The following is a 20,290-nucleotide window of genomic DNA, read 5'->3' as shown; positions in this document are numbered from 1 at the left end:
AGGGAAACAGAGCAAGTTCAAGATTCATTTCCCTTAGTTGGCACTTCTACATAAGGCAATTAATCGAAATTCGAGTACGATTTCGATTATTACACTCGACAATTATTAATTTAAAAAGCTTTAATTGCTAAATCTCAAAGCTAATGCTAGCCTGCAGGCCATGCTGAGCATACTTGATTTTTGTGATTGTTATTTTTTCTATAATGGAGCAGCTCTACTTCCACGTATAAATGAGAAAATACGTGAGAACATCAGACTCTGCAGGATGTTCACTTAAATTTCGACATCTGATATAACAACTGGAAAAATTAGCTCTGCAAATATTGTAGATTTTAATTGAATTTGTGTATATTTGGGGGGGTGCTGAGATATGTACAACTGAATTAACTGGTAATTTACAAAATGTTTCATGTTTTTTCTAACATTTTTACTTTCTGGGCCAGATTTGGCCCCCGGGGCTTTGAGTTTGACACGTGCTGTCAAGATGCTCTTGCGACACAATGAATACATTTGATGTCTAAACATTTCCTCTCCTTTTTGTGCAGGTTCACCTTCGAGTCCACAGTGGAGAGAGACCCTTTAAATGTCAGACATGTAACAAGGGCTTCACTCAGCTGGCTCACCTGCAGAAACACTACCTGGTTCATACTGGGGAAAAGCCTCATGAATGTTCGGTGAGAGAAAATAAACTATTGTTATAATATGTTCAACTCATTTTAGTTCAGGGGCCAAATATGGACCAGTTTATTCTCAAGTGGGCCAAAGATTATATGCGGTAAAACGAGCAATTTTATCATTCACGTGCCCTCGTTTGCACTTACACATATAATAGTATATAATAATATTTAAGGTATGAAAGACACTGACAGTATCAAGCAATAAATGACAAGTAATATTTACTCTAAATGTTGTTGATTTTGTAACCATTTTTTCTTTTTAATTTGGGAAAATCTTGTGGAGGAAAATAACAGGATTTTGGAAAGATACTTACAACAATTTGAGATTAAAAAGGAACTCCATCATGGAAAAACTGTGAGCCCTGGGAGATATCTACAACTGAATTAGTTGGTTACACAGTGATTCAGGTTTTAACTGGGACACATCAAAGCAATCAATAGATGCCTCTGAGGAAGACTGAAAGTTGGCATGTTGAACCACAGTAAAGTAAAATTTCAAAGTCAATTTCCAGAAAAAAAGTTTGTCTGAATAACACAAGTGTCAAACTCAGGGCTCAGGGGCTAAATCCGGCCCTTTAGAGCATCAAATTTGGCCTGCTTGAGTTAAAATGATAGAAAAAACATGAAACATTTTGTAAACTACCAATTATTTCAATTGTAGAAATAAAAAATACACAATAATTCAATTAAAATCCACAATATTTGCAGAGCTCAGTTTTCTAGTTGTTAAATCACATGTCGACAATTTCAAAATATCACAAGAAATGTCCCTAAATTCCCAAAATGATCTTGCAGCGACTGATATACTCACATACTTTATCATTTATACGTGAAAGTGCAAACCAGGGCACATTAATGTTGAATGTGCTTTTTTTCCCACCGAACATCTGTGCCACTTAAACTCAAACTGGTCCACATTTGGCTCCTAAACTAAAATGAGTTTGCCTTAACATATTATTTCAAAAAAGCAGAAAACATTTGTTGATCACATTCTCAGATGTTCTAGATGTGATTCTATTCTCATTTGTGTTCATCTGTTGACGTGATTTTTTTTTGTATTTTTTCCAGGTGTGTCACAAGCGCTTCAGCAGCACCAGTAACCTGAAGACCCACTTACGCCTCCACTCGGGGGAAAAGCCTTACCACTGCAAGCTCTGCCCAGCTAAGTTCACCCAGTTCGTCCACCTCAAGCTCCACAAGCGCCTGCACTCCCGCGAGCGCCCTCATAAATGCCCCCACTGTCACCACCACTACATCCACCTGTGTAGCCTCCGGCTCCACCTAAAGGGCTACTGTCTCACGGCCAACGACGGCTCCCCCAGCCCGGCGGCGGTGGAGGAAATCCATCGCGCCAACGAGGAAATCGAGCGCTTCGACGTGAGCGAGCACGCCGAGCGACTGGAGCAGCTCCAGGGGGGCGGGGAGCTGGAGGCCATGATGGAGAAGCAGGTTCTGGGGATGTTGTGGGGAGAGACTGACCTCAAGTCCTCACATTTCCACCCACTCCATAAGGGCCCCCCCGCTGAGAGCCCCTACGCTGCGTTCGAAAGCCCAAACGAGACGTCGGTCATCAAGATGCGGCGCAGCAGCCCCGTCTCGCCGTTTCCAGCTAACGTCACCGTCAAGCAGGAATCAGAGGAACACGCTTAGAGACAGGAAGTCACAGCTGTGTGGTGGACTTGGTTGCCTGGAGCAACTATTGTGTAAAAAAACTAAAAATAAGTGACTTTCTTGGACCTATCAGGGACTCACGCACTCAGGGCTTAAAGAGACACTGTCCCCATGACTACTTCGGGCTTTCAGCTTTTTATCTCTCTTGGAGACAATCATCTACCCAGGATTGACCTTAAATGTAATGAAATAATATTAATATCATCGTCCCGTGTAATATTTGTGTCTATCTTCAGATGTTTTTTTTTTTTTTTGTTAATCTATTAGTTGTTGTAGCTTTTAATTTATTACACTTTTTATTATTATCTTCGAAAAGCAATAAGTGGACTCGATGGTTACACTGATGGGTATTTTTATTCTGTTATTGTTATGATTGTGTTTGTTTTGCAGCAACTTCTCTATAGATAGTCACTCTCTATGCCTGCAAATGTCCCGTGACCTTTGACCCAAACCCTCAGAGGGGGGAGTTGTAGTGGTTCCCCCCAATCCAGAAACCCTTTATATCAGGTGGAAATGTACGGCACATAGGATTAATTCAGAGATAATATCTGTATTTCAGCCCCCACTTGTTAGCGACTCTAAAGCACGTGTGTCCTTATGTGATGCCTACTTAATTTAAAAGAAACAAAAAAGGGCATTTAATGTGTTTTTGTTGAGTTTTTTTTCTCACAACAGTTACCTCAGTGTGGATGTGACGAGTGTGTGTGTGTGCGTTTAGAGGGAGTCAATAATTTATTTGTGGTTTTTTTTTTTGTTTTTTTTTTCGCTATTTGAAGAAGAAACCAAACTAAACTGGAGTGCAGCTCTTCACGTGGTCCAAAGCGGCAACATGTAGCACATACTGGACTACGGGGGGTCTTTTTTTCGCCCACCCCTCGTCCCTCCTCCTCCTTCTCCTCCTGTTTATCATATTTGTTACACTTTCGTCACCTGAGCGCGGACGTACAGTATAAGCCTCCACACATTCAGGGGTTCACGCTTGAAGCTAGAAAACCAAAGTTCGCTTGGCTTTCATTTCAAACACATACCAAAAAAAGAAGGGAAAGGAGGATTTTAAGGAAACGGACTCAAGGAATCGAAACGCTGAAGAATGGAAGACGTACTTTGTGTATACGATGAAGTGTTTGCGCTTTAACTGTGCTCTTTTTTGTTTTTGATTTGTATGTTTCTTGATAATAGTTTTGGTTGAAAGACGATTACTTTTTCTTTTTCTCTGAAGTTAATGATGAACTAGCCTACACCAAAGCACCTCGGCCTTCCTTTATGCACTGGTCCCCCTCCTCTTCCCCCCCTCTTCATATCTACAGTGCCGACGCCTTTTACCACTTTTCACTGTGCACAGTATCCTCAGAAATGTTCGTTAAGTCATTAAAATCCAACGTATTGTTCCTAGAGCAGCTGTGATGTTTAGTTTGGATGCAGTTGTACATTATCAGCCTGCAGCTAATTAACTTTTCCTCTGTGGTCTTTTTTTTTTTCGTCATGTTTTGTTTTGATGTTGTTCTCTCACCGATGTTCGACCAAAGCATCTCTGTCTGTTTAAAAGCTTTAAGAGGAGAAACCCCCTAAAGACTGTTTCTGTTTACATTTTGGTTTACACACCTATTTATGTGCAACAATGTCAAATAAAAGTGTAAATTATGATATAAATGTTCACTGCTCTAATATAAACCCTGGCTATCAGTGTTCTTTATATTCATACTGTGTGTGTGTGTGTGTGTGTGTGTGTGTGTGCGCGTGTGTGTGAGCCTCACATTATTCAAATATCTGTACACGCACACACTTCTTTTGTCAAAAATGAGTTTTTTATCACTAGCATCTAAACTAATAACCAGTTATGCAGAGGATGTTTTCAGCTAAATATTAAAGGCCCACTATGTTATTAAAGATAGTGTTTTGACCTTATAGATCATTTTTTGTGCTTAATTTTAACCGTTCTAGAAAAACCTCATGTACTCCACTTTAGTCACTGAGGAAACATCAGTGTAGTCGACAAGGAGGATAGTCAGTTAGTAACATCCCGAATCTCCTCCATGATGTGGTATCATGGTATGTTGAATAGATTAATAGACTTCAAATATTACATTTAAAACAAATGATTATTATGAGTAGCGGTGTCCCAGTCCGATATTGATATCAGTTATCGGTCCGATATCAGCCAGGACTGCAACCAAAATCTCCGATATATATTATATTATATTTATTCAATTGTAGAATAGTGTAGATATTATGTTGAAGGTTAAAATGTATGTAATAAATGGGTCAGTTTTTCTCATCCCTACTGTTACTGACTATTCTCTGTTTGAGTAACATCACTTGATCAAGACTTTTCTAACATTCCACACTACAAATTAAGTCATAAAACTATGTATGATTTGTACAGATATCGCATCGGATCGATATCGGTATTGGTCATAACGCAAGGCCGCAATATCGGTATCGCATCGGAAGTGGAAAAAGTTGTATCGGGACATCCCTAACTATGAGTATGTGTTGTTACTGTAAAGCACGTGTCAAACTCATGGCCCGGGGGCCAAATCTGGCCCTTTGGAGGACGTAATAATGACAGAGAAAACATGAATCATTGTGTAAATGAAACTCAACAATATTTGCAGGGGCTCACAGTTTTTGTGGTACTTATATCACATGATTGCAGTCATTTTTAATGTTAAACTGTTCTTACAAAATCCCTAAAACTATTACTGTATATAATATTGCCCTTAATTACATAGAAATTGGTCACAAAATCTAGGAAATTTAAAGTGAAGATCCTGTTCTGACTGATATTTATCACTTATTGCTGGGATATTGTCGGTTTCTGACATACTTAGTATTTGATGTATTCGTAGAAATGCAAACTAGGACAATAACGTTAAAATTACTCATTTTCCCACATAAAATCTGTGGCCCATTTGGGATCAAACTGCTCCATATTTGGCACCTGAACTCAAATGAGTTTGACACCCTTGATGTAAAGTATGATGTCACCATCAGCACCCATAGAGGATGTTGTATTTACAGAAGTCCTCTATATTCTCCTCAATGATGGTTGCATTCCTACACTTAAATTAAATATGGCAGTAATACAAAGTAATCAGATTACTGTGTGAAATATAATAGAACAAGTTAATATCTTGCTCTCATTATGTTCCTGAAGTTGTTACCAAGCAACTATTAACACAATTTGAGGCTTAAAAACCAGATTGACTAATGTCGAGTTAATAACCAATAATTACCCACCTGCTCACAGCTATTTCTGTTACAACATAAAAACCACAAAAACTGACAATTCCACAGTAATTGCACGTTGTAGATTTCTCTGACAAAGTCACCAAGACTTAGAAATTTTAGGAAATCATTTAGAAACAACACGATTGACAATCAGCAAAAATCTTACACACCTTTTTATTGTTAAAAAAAAAAAATTGAGTTGAATTTGAAATTCACTAAAAAGGAAAAGTAAATGTTCACAGTTTACCCATGCTTGTAATCAGAGAATAGTACAAATATTTGATTTTATCATCCTCTAGTACACGTGTCAATCTCAAGACCTGGGGGTCAAATCTGGCCCTTAATCCCATCCAATCTGGCCCTCAGGAGAAAGTTCAAAAGACATAAATCATGGTGCAAATAACCAATGAAATATCTGTAGATATCTCAGCCCTCTTAACTACACAAATTCAATGAAACTCCACAATATTAGGAAGATCGCAATTATAAAATGCTTTTGTCACCTGACTGTAGTCACTTTAATTTTTTTGTTCCCAAACTAAATAAATTGGTCACAAAATCAATGAAATTTAAAAGAGAAAATCCTGCAGGGACTGATATCTGTCACTTACTGCCTGGGCCTTATTTATAATATATAATTTATGTATCATTTATACGTCTTGTAAAGTGCAAACCCCTGTTTTAGTAGATTTACTACGTGTCTGTGATGAAGTATTCATTGTTCTTACATTTTACTTTTTACATTTTTACACAAATTGCTGTACTTTGAACTGGTTTCACTTTGAAAAATGCTGTGTTACTCTCTGTAGCTCTGAACACACGTTTACAGGATATTACACTTTAAAAATAATGGTCTTTATGTGTTATTATTAAACAATGAACCAGAATACTTCATGGAAACCCACACATGCAGAGGAGAAAGTCAAATGTAATGTTAAAATAAGACTAAATAAAATCATCTTGCGGTATTTAGTTTAAAGCTTTACATTTTAAGGACATCAAACATTTATGTTCACGCCTGAAATCTTGTAATGAATGAATCTAATTATTGTTCTGTATGTTCAGAAGCTTTTAAAAACATTTATTCATCATTGTACAAATGCACGGAACATTAACAGGCTGCGGTGTTTTTTTTTTTGAAAGCAGATGTAAATTTCGACCCAAATTTTGCGCAAACAAAGTGACATTTAGCAGAGCAGAGGTGATGGCAGTGATTCCACCTCTGTGAGGAAAACTGAATCCACCGCCCATTACCTCATCCTCCATCTGAAGGTTCTCACCATGCTTCCTTTGACTCAGCGTCTTTCACTTTTGCACACTACGTTTGCTCTTTCCTATTTATGAGATCTTACTATTACTAAAAGGGAAACTTCTCATGTCACGTTGACACAGCAGGTTCCACTAGCTCAACATCTGAGTGCCGGGGTTTCACAGGCCTTTTCTGACCGAGGGAGGACGTCAATCGGGCGGGGATATCCCAGCAGACGCCGCTCGTATAAAAGACCATCGGCCTTTGTTCTACTTGTACGACTCCAGGTTTATCTGTTGCTTAATCTCACCAAAGGCTTTTTTTTTTTTTTTTTAGATCAGTCGACTCATTCGAGGCATCCACAAGTTCGAGAGAAAGGAAAATGTTTGAGACACACACACTGGCCTGGTCTTTTATCTGATGTAATAAGAAAAGATGATTCATACAATGCATTAGCCTTAGTCCATGGGGGGGAGGGGGGGGGGGGCAGTCTGGAACAGTTGATACTATAAGAGGCCCAATAACAGCACGACTACGCACACACGGACGATGGATCTCCACATTAAGTCTTACAAGTCCTTTTGTTTGAAGTTTTTAGTGACTGTTGCCTTAAAATCATTCCAAATTCTGTTAATTCTTGTCTGACTTTGACATAAAATGTAAATAAAGCACTTTATTTGCTAAAATGAAAGATATTTTTGTAGATCACACACGCACGCACGCACGCGCACACACACACACACACACACACACACCTCAGACACCAGAAACAAAGCAAATAGAAGCTTCAATACTTGAAAATGGTACGTTTTGATCAAGCTGTACTAAAGTGGTCAGTGTGTGAATCATTTGGTTTTCATTCAGAAAAGGACTAAAAACAAAACTTGAGTGGTTATTTGATTTTTATTTTAAAAATCAATATTATTTTTATATTTTACATATACAGGAAAGGATCAACAGAACTTTAAAAACAGGTGGAATTTCAACGTTAGAAGACAGAAATACATTGAAAAAGACAATTTCTATTGTGACTTATTCACATGATTAAAGGCACACTGTGGACTCTTAGAGTTGACCCATTATTTTAAATGATTCCTCAGACCAATATACAGAGCTTGACAGTATCAATGCTCTGAGCGGGGCTTCCCTCTTAAAATACCGACCATGTAAGTTTGGAGAGACGGACCGTCTTTGACCAGGTCATGTGACCTGGAGAACATATCACTTTATGGCAGTCACGTGACCATAGGGTCAGATATACTCATTGGGCTAAAAACTTGAAAACTGCATCTGAGGAGGCTAAAAAGATGCCGCCGCGACCCGGCCTCCTCTGCCGACCCGCCTTCTTCCCGGTGCCAGACACCACCCCACGCACGCCGGGTCGCCCGTCCCCTGTCCGCCCCAACCCCCCTGCGAAGGAGGCCGACGATGGTGGCGAGGCCAGAGAGTAGGGAGGTTGCGTCACCAATTCGGCGAGGAGGGCCGAGCGCCGGGCAGAAGGCGGCGGGGAGAGGAGGGCGGCGGCTGCTCCTCCAGCCACGGCGTGAGCCCAGCCCGACCGAGCCAATCCTTATCCTGAACTTACAGGTCAACTACTGTCTGCATATACAATCAGAAGCCAAGGGACGCTGGCCCGACTGACTGGCTGTTGCTTTTTGCGACAGCGCTGCGGCGCTTGTGGCCACTTGGGGCGCTTGATGTGAAAGTTACAGTTCTAGCGCCCCTAGTGGTCAAAAGTTCCACAGTGTGCCTTTAAACACCCCAGTTTGAGTAATTCTGGTCATTAATCAGCTTTATTCTCCAATTTGATTCTGATTATTGAAGTCTCGATGAGATTAAAAACAGATTTTTAATTCCTGCTTTTCTCAGTCGCTTTGGAACATTTATCGATTCATCCTCAACATTTGCAGAACAGTGCATTTCAATAGCAAAACAACATGAATCACCTGAGAAAGCAAGTCTCATGCTCTAAATCCTTCGTTCATCTCTCAAAAGTAAATATCTGGGTCATATAATTAGTCCTTGTGTCATGGAGTACTAATACAACAGTCATAATGCTTAGTCATGTTGTCAATATAAACTCTAGAGGGATGTTCTGATGTAAACTATGGCTAAAGTTTGGATGTAAAATGACATTTAGTTTAAGGGAAATATCCAAATTATTAATATTAGTTGTATCACAATTTGAAAAATGTCAATATTCGATGTTAGGAAATGTTAATTTTACCACATCTGATTTTGAATGAAGATCCAAATAACGGAGCAACACAAACCCTAACCTTTGAGTTTCTACCATTCAACAAGCAGAATCTTCCCAAAGATCAGCTTAAACTCAAGATTTTCACATACGTGTGTTCAACATCCCACGTTATTTCTAGAACTCACTCACACAACCACACATGCACTTTTTGAGACACGCTTAGATCAGAAACAACATATTGGCTGAACATGTGAACACAGGCACCTGTACTACGTTCATCTGCTTTATTTTTTTGCTCATTTATCTCCTTCATCGTTGCGACTCGTCATTTTCCATTGAACTTTTTCTCATTAGATTTGATCACAATCCAACAATGAGCCTAAAAAGCCACAATCACATCCATGCGCCCGGAGCTTTGTTCCAGGGTGATGTCACTCACAGACACTTCTTTGGAAACCTGAGCGGGAACGCCTCCAGCCCGTGGCCTTTTTTCCTGTAAATGCAACGCAGCAACATGATGGTGAGTCTGTAAGGTGAAGCTGAGGACAGTCATAGGACCAAAGCTTATCACCCCAAATGTTCCTCCCAATAAAACTTGAAGGGGGAAAGAACTCAAACTCTATCAGAGCCATTTAGGCTTAATGCTTTAAAGTTACTGGTTTCGGGTGATGGTTTTGTTGTGTGATCTTTGTGTTTCTCACATCGGTCGGCCACCAAACCTGCCCGAATGCCTGCGTTAATAATCGGTTTCAGTCTCAGACACAAACACCCACATGTAAACAGGACGGCTGAGGTGACTCAGCAGAAAGTGGGCGGCCTTCTTTCTATTCCCCCATTGCCGACCCCTCGTACATGTTCTCACAATCAGAGCAACAAAAAACTGCAGTAGCCAGCATCTCTTTCTGCCGTCCACATGTCTGACGTACCACATGTTTCCAAAGAATAGCCAATAAAGGATGACTGGTTTATATTTGTGTGATGATGACGTCGACCGTCTGCGTTCCTCCAAAGTCCATGTAGCATTTCATTTTGTTACCTTGAAAAGCAAACTAACAGACGGCAGATGGCAGACAGACGTTGGACATATTTGAGGGTTTTAAAATATGTAGGGTAGACTTGACTAAGTCTCTTTCTCTTTTATAGTCAGTGTTTTTAATCACATTCACACCTAAAGTCAAGTCAGAGTCTGTAAATATAGTAGGCATGGATGTTTTTGGACAGAGTGTCTCACAAAATTAGAGTTGGAAGGTTCTTGTGATGTGGCCAAGGCGCTACAGTGCTACACTCTAAAAAATCCACCATTCTACGATCTGGGGCTAAAGGTAAATAATACTCATAGATAACACAAGAGCGCAAACCTCTGCCAAGTTTAGATCAGCTTACCAATTTTCATTTAAATCCATTCAGAACTACTGGAAATGTTCTTTCTCAAAGACTTCTTCCGGATACTACATGTATCTGTATCCAACTTTGATCTTGTTGGATTGACTTGTTGTTATGACATTCTCTATCAGATCACCAAATTTCATTTAAATCCGTTGAGAACTTCTTGAGGTATCCTGCTAACAAACATCCATTTTAGCAGACAGATGGACTGATGGACAGACAAATACCAGTGGAAATATTACCTCCAAGACGGAGGTAACAATGATCACAAACAATCCCAAATACAATACATACAGTATATGGTTCGACCCCAGGCTACAACTATCCATCCATCCATGTTCCAACCTGCTTGATCCTTTTTCAGGGTCGCTATGTCCAGCTTTTTTCGGGCGTTAGGCGAGGGAACTCCCTAGACAGGGCGCAACCTAGCAGTCATGTTTTTGGATTGTGGCAGGAAGCCGGAGTACCAGGAGAACATGTAAACTCCACACAGAAAGGACCCAAGTGTCCACCGCAGGGCGAGAACCCAGGACCATCTTGCTGTGAGGCGTACGTGCTAACGACTATGGCACCACAATCGTGCGCCTGCTACAACTATGCACTGGTCAAAAAGCTACACATCCCAATGGAACTGCTCCCATTGGAGAAGCGGTTCCCAAACTTGTTTGGCTCAAGTACCTCCTTTCTCTTATTTGTGAATCCAAGTACCCCCTTTGTCCGACTACAACATTTTGCTGAGAATACTTTTAGTATTCAGTCATTCCCAGTGAATTCTGCGCAGCACTGCAATTCTGTCCAATCACCGCAAATTTCTGCAATTTTAACCAATCTGACTAAAGATTCCGGTTAATTCGGCGGCACAGCGTGGCTGAAGTTTGTTCGTCTTGTTAAAAATACTTCAACTTCCAAAGCCGACAGCCACCATCAGCCGCCGGGAGTCCCCTGTAGAGCACCTGCAGTCGGTGTCCTGGTAGGAGATGCGAGCGTCGATGCAGGTCAGCAGGTCGTCAAACTGGGCACGGGAGAGACAGAAGTAGCGCTGAAACCGACTCTCATCCGAGCGCAGCTCTGGTGAATCCAGAAACGGCACCGAGGCGCAAATAAAGTCAAGCCACTCTCTGGATAATGTAGAACCGATGAACGGGAGTCAGAGGCAGCATGTTCAGCATGGAACTCCAAACTTTATTCTCCAATCACCCACACTTCTCTACAGACATCTAACATCACAATGCACACACCAAACCAAAATACATCCGACCAGAAACAGCCTCCTCAATACAATAATGTTCCACCACTTCACAGTTACTGGGTGAATTATGAACGTAATTAATCGCCACAATAGATGGGTTTATTAGTTTTGCAGCAGAACAGTCTGAGATAGAGAAAATCCACCTGCATCTCTACTTTAAACATAAAAAAGCAAACTTGATAAAAGCTTAAAGCTTAACCTGTATTTCACTAATTCCATTGCTTGACCCACAGTGGATTCATGCTAGAATTATAACCTGTTTTTTTTTTTTTTTTTTTTTTTAAACTAAAATGACTGTTAAAAAGCATAAAGCATAAACAATGACACCAAACAAAGCCAGTCTAATTAGTGCTGCATCCTCAAACCTGGCCTGGCTGTTCGAACACAAACACATGTGATGACTGACATTAACTGAACGCGTTGAAATGCCAGAAGCTTTGTGATCACACCTTGTTTACTGTTGTTGTGTGAATATTAAAATTAGACGGTTATATGGTGTGCACAACTTTCTCTGGAGCTACACAGGCTGTAATTATGTGTGTGTGTGTGTGTGTGTGTGTGTGTGGAAGGACAGGAAGCAGCAAACAGGTGATCACGCCAACCTGAATGAACTATGCCTTATTCTCCAACAGTTTGTGACACATAACGGCAGACAGTCAGGAGCCTACATTACACACACACACACACACACACACATGCACAAACACACATGCACAAACACACACACGAAGCAAACTTGATGTCCTGACCCCAAGGCTACAGGCGGAAAGCGACACACAGTGCTTATTAATGGTGTGTGTGTGTGTGTGTGTGTGTGTGTGTGTGTGTGTGTGTGTGTGTGTGTGTGTGTGTGTGTGTGTGTGTAAGACACATCAAAGTGCAGAGCCCTTTGCACACATCCTCCTGTCATACTCTCTCTCTTTCTTTGTGGGGACCGTCCGTCTCTCTGCCTTCAGCACCTGCCTATTAGAAGGCGGCAGGGTTAATAACAGGTTCGTGTATGTGCGTGTAAGTGTGTGTGTGTGTAAGTGTGTGTGTAAATGTGTGTGTATGTGTGTGTACGGGGATTACTGGAAACAAAAAACCAGCCACAGGAAAGTTGTTTTGCTATTGTTGTCTGCCTTTCTGTTGGTTTGGTGTTTATGCGTGTGAGTGTGTGTGTGTGTGTGTGTGTGTGTGTGTGCGTGCGTGCGTGCGTGCGTGTGTGTGTGTGTGTAAATCCCCTACCCTGTGCCAGTGTTTTTATTGGTAAAAAATTTTCATCATATTTTTTGTCGACTACATTTTTTTTAAGTAATAATAATGAGACTATGACTAATATTTAAAAAAAAAAAAAAAAAACATCGAAATATAATCAAAGGTACATGTTGTGATAGATAATATTATTAATTTAAATATTGCCACACTATATTTTATATTTAAAATTGAATTGATGAATTGTGTGTAGGAAATATTAAATAGTATATTGTTAAAATCATATACATACATGTGTATATATAGTACATATGTATATACAGTATGTATGTGTGTAAATGTGTGAATATATATGTATATATCTTTTATGTGCATGCATAAACTATATTTATAGAACTTTGTGCCGAATGTATATTAAATTTGTATTGTAAAAACTAGTAACATTAGTTTCCTAATTATTAAAATATTTTGTATTTATTATCTAGGGATCCTTGTTTTGTTTTTGTGATGGATAGGTGTGTGTTATGAGCTTTTGCTTCAAACTACAGATCATTAGTTAGACAATTGACTGTTGTTTGTTCTGTTTTTACATTTTTCTGAAGAATGACGAAATAAAATTCAAAATCTCAAAATATATTGACGTTATTCTTACAAATAAAAACTATTTTGTCACATGGGAGAAAATCAATCAGAACTCGTGATCATGTGATCGTACGCATTGATCAAATGAAACGTGTGTGTATTTACAAACATTTATACCATCCCATATCAAGTTCATAAATGAGAATTGAACATTTCAAAAAAGCGTGAACTCTTACGCTTTACATTTTAGTCGACTATCTGTGACTGATTTCGTCGACTAAATTCCTGATTTATTTGACTAAAACGAGACATATCACTGAAATAATCCTGATGACTAAATCTTGACTAGAACCTAAGTTGCGTTTTAGTCTATGACTAAAACTAACTGAAAATCTGCAGTCAAAATGAACCCCACCCTGTGCATGTAATTCAGGTTTTTAATCATCTCGATGCGATGATATTAGGTATTATCTCTCTCAGCACATTATTATTTATTTGTGTTTTTACACTTCGTCACGACACATCATCGTTTTCTGTTCCCGACAAGAAACGAGTTGGTTTTAGAAGAGCTTTGAAAGATCTGAGCTTCCTAAACGAAGACAGAATAATTAAAGCAGGTTTCACCACTTTTCGGACCATGTTTATCTGAAGAAACACTTTATTTACGTTCTAAGAGTTGAGTTCACATGACAGGTTATCTGACTGTGAACCATTCAGTGGTGAAAGTAATAGATTACAAGTATTCATGTTACTGTAATTCGGTTGCTTTTATGGGTACTTGTACTTTTTTAAGTGTATTTCATTTGTACTTAAAGAGTAACTAAACCCCAAAAACACTTTTTTTCTGCTGAATACAAATGTATTTTGGGTATGAAGTAGTGCTGTTCATTGATTCCATAGTTCAACTCTCAACATTTTAGTCAAAGTGTTTTCATTTGTCATATTTATTGCATATGCTTGTGCTTAAGTGAGTTTTAAAAACTGTAAAGTAATTAGTTGCATTTCTACACCCAACCATTACTTAGTAAATTATTAATATTATTTTATTTCTGTTTCATGGTCACATGAACATAATCTATATGTTCTTAGTCGTGTCATTTCTGATCCATGCCCAGTCGCTTACTTGGGTTCAGGTTGTGGTTTCTACCCGTTATGTTGTTGTTAACCACATGACACTGTTTTAAAGTTTCCTAAAAGTAGTTTCACTTGGAGTCTGAGATTTTCATTTTTTATTTATTTTTTAATTGAATTAATTGATTTTATTTTATTTGGAAAAAAAACCTTTTATTTTATACAGATTTCTTTGTCTCTTCCTTTTAAAGTTTATACATGAGATGTTTACTGTATGCAAGGGAAGATTTATTACCAAAAATAAATGTGGTGGGTGAAAGAAACCAGTAACTTTTACTTTAAGTACTTTTTAACTGAGCTACTTATTACTTTCAATCACATGTGCTCGTCTGTGAACGGTCACATTTACAGACCATGGAGTCGCTGTTAGCTTACCATTAAACAGGAAGAGATTTGTCACCTTTATACTAAGTGCTGACTAGGCCACTGGGAGTGAGGCCCAAGGCCAAGACAGGCTGACTTGATAATAATGTATCATGTTTTTCTGCAGTCAGTGCCTTCTCCTCGCTCTTCTCTCTCTGCTCTGTTTCAGGTGTCGTGAAGCTGATGATGGCAGTTCCTGGTCTGTGGTTCATGGCTCAACTAGTCTGAGACACTCTGATGTTCTATCTCTCTATCCTGTTCTGTTGGTCCTTCTGTCCACTAGCCCCAACCAGTCGACGCAGATGGCTGCCACCTCTGAACCTGGTTCTGCTGGAGATTTCTTCCTGTTTAAAGGGAGTTGTTTCTTCCCACTGTCGCTAAATGTTTGTTCATGTGGATCTTGTTGGGTTTTTTCTTTCTTATTATGAATTTTATATTTTGATATGCGCATTGAGATGACTTTGTTGTCATCTGCGCTATATAAATAAAGTTGAATTGAATGAGTTAGTTGGCTTTCAATGTGTAAATCTAAATGTATTTTTAAGTGTGTGTGTGTGTGTGTGTGTGTGTGTGTGTGTGTGTGTGTGCAAAAACATTCTATTTTACAACTGAAACCATTGAAAAGACGTTGCAGAGTCTCAACCAGCAACTTGTCACTGCTTGTCCTGTCATTTACAAACATCTCCAATCTGAGTTGTATCATATTAGAATAAGACTTAACACTTAACCCAGAATACTTTCATTCAGAGTTATTTAATTCCGAATTAGAAACATCATGTAACCGATTGTGGCTTTTTCCTTTTCTTTCCCAGGCTGTGCAGACTCAAGTGTGTGTGTGTGTGTGTGTGTGTGTGTGTGTGTGTGTGTGTGTATAAGCAAGTAAGCCAAATGTATTTGTATATCGCTTCTCACAGACAATAGTCACAAAGTTTCTTCACAGTATAAAATAAATAATGAAATAGATAAGTATAAGAGCATGACATCTCTCCATTGATGCATGTCCACAGGTCCTGTTTGTGCATGTGTGTGATTCGGGCCTATGTGTGTGACAAGCATGTCCCTAAAAATATATCAGAGTGTAATGTAATTTCCCTTCAGTGTTAAATAAAGTAAATAAAATTAAAAATGTAATCAAGTAAATAGTAAAAAGTATAACAAAACACAACGTTAGGTCATGTTGGACTAAAATGCTTTGAAACTGTGTGTGTGTGTGTGCGTGTGTGTGTGTGTGTGTGTGTGTGTGTGTGTTTGGGGTGAAGCTATATATTTAGCACTGGTAACATCTGTATCTTCATATCAAAGCTCATCTCTTCTCTAGATTTAGGAAACCTAACCTAAGCCGACTACTACTAATTACTTTGGTTAACTTTAAAAACCATAAAGGCGTGCTTTAAAGTCATAAAACACACAAACTGTGTGTGTTATTATTTATTAGTAGTGCTACTAACAATGGCGGCGGTAACAGACACATTAATGAGGATCATCACATCAGGGCCTATAAACATGAATGAGTGTTTCACCAATCACACTAGACCAAAGGGGCCCAAGTACACAGAGGGGAGGGCATAGTTTGTGGTTTCAGCAGATGGTGTGTGTGTGTGTGTGTGTGTGTGTGTGTGTGTGTGTGTGTGTGTGTGTGTGTGTGTGTGTGTGTGTGTGTGTGTGTGTGTGTGTGTGTGTGAGATTTCAGGGAATCTGGTGTAAATCCGGTAAAGTTCTATCCATTACTGTAAAGAACAAACGAGTTCCAGTTTAAATGGAAACTTAAATTGTTCATTTCCAAATCCCTTAAAATGTCAGAGTCGGATGCGGCTTCATTTGGCCCAACCTTAAACTCAGAGCACCTTTTAATTTCTCTAATTTGAGTCATTAAACCTGAAAGGATATTGAATATCACTTTTAAGAACATTTAGTGTGAGCAGTTGTTTGATAAAGTATAAACAAAGAACGCGTATATGGATTAAACCACATTTATTATGTGTGTTAATAATTATCACAATAGTTTTCTTTGACTACTGTATTTCATTACCTGACTAAAACTAAAGTGTAGGTTATAAATACAAAGATTAAAAACCATTACATCTAATTTCTTCCAATCAGCAACTAATTTGGACGTATATATGTGAAGCTTCGGGAAATGATGATAGATGAGCCAACCAGAAGTAATCGCTGCGTGGGAACTTCAAACCTTCCAATTCCAGTTAAATAATACAAAGACAAGTAAATATTAGTCACATTATTCTCCACAGATTTAGTCGATTCATTTGAGTTTACGCAACCACAGCTGGACTGGAGCTAGAACTAAATGTGACGACTTAAAAAAAAAAAAAAAGATTAAAAATATGACTAAACGGTATAGTGTACCTTTATTTTAATGATTTAACAAGTTGAAAAATACTAAAAGCATTGTGCTTTTTAATAAAAAACATCATTTATCATAAGAAAGTGAGTAGATGGCATTACTGAAATAAATCCCCTTCAAAATAAAAGTTCTGGGGTTTTTTATTACCTGTTTGTCAATGCTGTTAAACTACTAATAAAAAACATTTGCTTTAAACCAACTTCTAAACATTTTAATCTTTATAACCAGTATATCATTATTCAGATTGTTTTTTCTTGGACTATTTTTTGTTGATGTTGATTAATATCAATGTGTTCTGTATGTGCTAATTGTAAATCTATGTTGTAAAAGCAGATCTTGATATCATTGAGACTGCCTGGTAAAAATAAAGATTAAATAAAGTGAAATTAACTTAAAAAAAAAAGATTATTCAAAATGTTGATGTCATTTTCATGAAGTTATCAATTATTCATTGGGATTATTTCACTTAAACGCTGTTTGATTTGTTTGTGACGTGTCAGAAAAATATAATGTGGTTAGCACAATTATTCTTTTTTTTTAACTTACCAATGAACACTTCCTTAAAAGTAATTTAGTCTTAAATGAAATGATTGCATTAGCAATTGTGTAAATTACAACAAGCGCACACTTACAGAAAAGTGGGGTGTTGTTTTTTTCTTTTTATGGAATATATTATTTATTAAAGTTTTCCTAAATATTTACAAACCCCTGTTAAAAGGTTTTTTTTTTAAAAAAAATGGAAAAACGTGATAAGAAAAAAATGAAATTACTCTTTTTTTTTGTTTTTGGCAGTGGCTCTCTGTACGGTTGCTGTATCAATAAACCGACATTCTATCCGTACGCAGCGCCCCTCATTGGCCAGTTTACGTCACGTGATAGGTCAGTCATTGGCCAGCTTAGGTCACGTGACGAAGACCAAAACGTACCCTAAACCTAACCCTAAAACATGTTGCGATATTGGGTTATAACCTAAAACTAACCCTAACCCTAAGACGCTACGTACGTGTACTTCGGTAGCCATACAATATCACCGGGCTTGTCCGTATAGTCACTTTCTTTTCTTGGTGTTGAATTAGTCTGGAACAACTGTTTTTCAGGAAATTGTATTTCGTAATGTACAAGTTTACCTTTTCTTATCAGTGGCTTTACAGTCCTTATGTTGACATCGTTGCTACATAATTAAACCGCAAGAAGAAAAAATATGAAATTACCCTATTTTGTGGTATTTTTTTTCATTAGTTTGGATTATTACTACTTTTTTCTGTCAAACCCCTGAATCAACCAGTGCCTAAAACCCAATAAAACAGGACAACATTCACACATGGTGAATTTATGTAAAAATAAAGAACAGTAATGCAATCCTTTCAGAACAATTCTGTCTTTTTGCTCTCGAGCTTGTTCTCTGGGTTGGACGGCAGATTGGGAATTCCCATTAAAACGTGTGTGTCAGAGTCCAACGAACGAGCCAGACTTTTCATTACTTTGTCTACAGTCTTTTGTTGTGAGTGATGAACACAATTCAATAAACACACACACGTCACACATACAGTACATTAGCCAACGCAAGGCTCCACGTTTTGACTCAGCGTTGTAAATCTGCCATATTAATGTGCACGGCAGCTGTGAAGAAAACCCAAAATTATGACATTATGTGTGAAATCACTTGTGATGCACACAATATAAATGAGCCGACGTGAAAAACTGTGCGTTTGTGTTTTCCTTGAAAAAATTCAAAGTGATGTGTCCAGCACAAACACCTGCAGGGGGCTGAATATGTTGTCTGTAATTATACACACACACACACACACACGCACTCATGTAACACCATTCACTTCCCTGAAAACACACTCACACACACAGAGAGAGAAAACCAAGTGACATAACAACCCGAGGCCTGTCTGGACAGTTTAGTGGTCTCATTAGCAGCGGATGGAATGCCAACAGATGATTAAGCAGGAGAGATGAAGAGCAACAGAACGACTGAGTGACAGCAGTAAAACACAAGGCAGGGATTTCTCTTTATGACAAGGATGAAGTGAAAAGATCACCAGAGGGGAGGGAAGACGACTTTGTCATGTCTGGAGGTTGTTGGAGGTAAAAAAAAAAAACAACAATTCACACATCAGGACACTTTCACTATACGTGGGGTTCAGTTTGAAGCTCACCTGAAACACAAGAACGCTGAAGAACAAATAGCACAAAAAGACGCAGGGTTACTGGGGCTTTATCCCACATCTGATACACTTAAGAACTCAAAATCTAAATTAGAGCCTGGCTGATTAATCGAGCCGATATTAGCTATCGCCGATTGATCAAAATCGGTCAATATCCTGACCGATGAATCGGTTCAGCCCTAATATTGTAACTGAAGTATCTGAACTTTTTTATCAATAATATGTAAAAGTTTCATTTATTCAGACAATTTTTCAGGAAATTTAGTTTGATCTCCTGACATGTTTCGACTCTCAACTGCCAGTCTTCTTCAGAGGCATCTGCTTATCGCTTTGATGTGTTCTTGACTTCCGCATAATGATTCAGCAAGTGGTTTTAGTGTTCTTTTTGATTAACATGGACATTTTCAGAAAATCATCCTGAAGAACAGTTCTCTGAAAAAAATGAAACCGTAACATAATATGCCACTTTTGAATTCCTTATTTATCAGTGTCTTTACAGTCCTAATGTTGACAGTGTTACCACATTATTAAAGTTCCTTATTTTAATTTAGTAGTTTTTTTGCTTATTTAGGTGCGTTCACACCGAACTCAACCTCAGTGACTATAGTTGCTTAAATCGCCCGTGATGAGTCGTTTGAACAGTCGCACTTTTAGCTCGCTTCATCTACCTCAGTGACGTGACCACCAGGGGAGTGACGTGGGGAGAAACTTGTTGCCCATTGGATGTCGCGACACAGCGTCACTCAAAGTTGCTTGACGAGTTCAACATTTTCAACTTTTATTTATTTTTTACTTTGTCTGCACATGCTGTCGGAGGTCAA

General features: G+C 38.6%; 1 protein-coding gene across 2 annotated transcripts in view; it reads left to right on the top strand.

The window, feature by feature from the left end:
* Nucleotides 1-3,687, top strand: part of prdm1a (PR domain containing 1a, with ZNF domain) — a 28,866-nt gene extending 25,179 nt beyond the window's left edge. For both annotated transcript variants that reach the window (XM_028470710.1, XM_028470709.1), the window contains exons 6-7: nt 546-674; nt 1,746-3,687. In XM_028470710.1, coding sequence (XP_028326511.1) covers nt 546-674; nt 1,746-2,327 — 711 coding nt within the window. In that variant the 3' untranslated portion in view covers nt 2,328-3,687. The remainder of the gene's footprint in view (nt 1-545; nt 675-1,745) is intronic.
* Nucleotides 3,688-20,290: the final 16,603 nt, after the last annotated feature.

The sequence above is a fragment of the Gouania willdenowi genome, chromosome 16 (assembly GCF_900634775.1).
Source record: "Gouania willdenowi chromosome 16, fGouWil2.1, whole genome shotgun sequence".
NCBI lineage: Eukaryota > Metazoa > Chordata > Actinopteri > Blenniiformes > Gobiesocidae > Gouania > Gouania willdenowi.
This window is presented reverse-complemented; position numbering and strand designations above follow the sequence as displayed.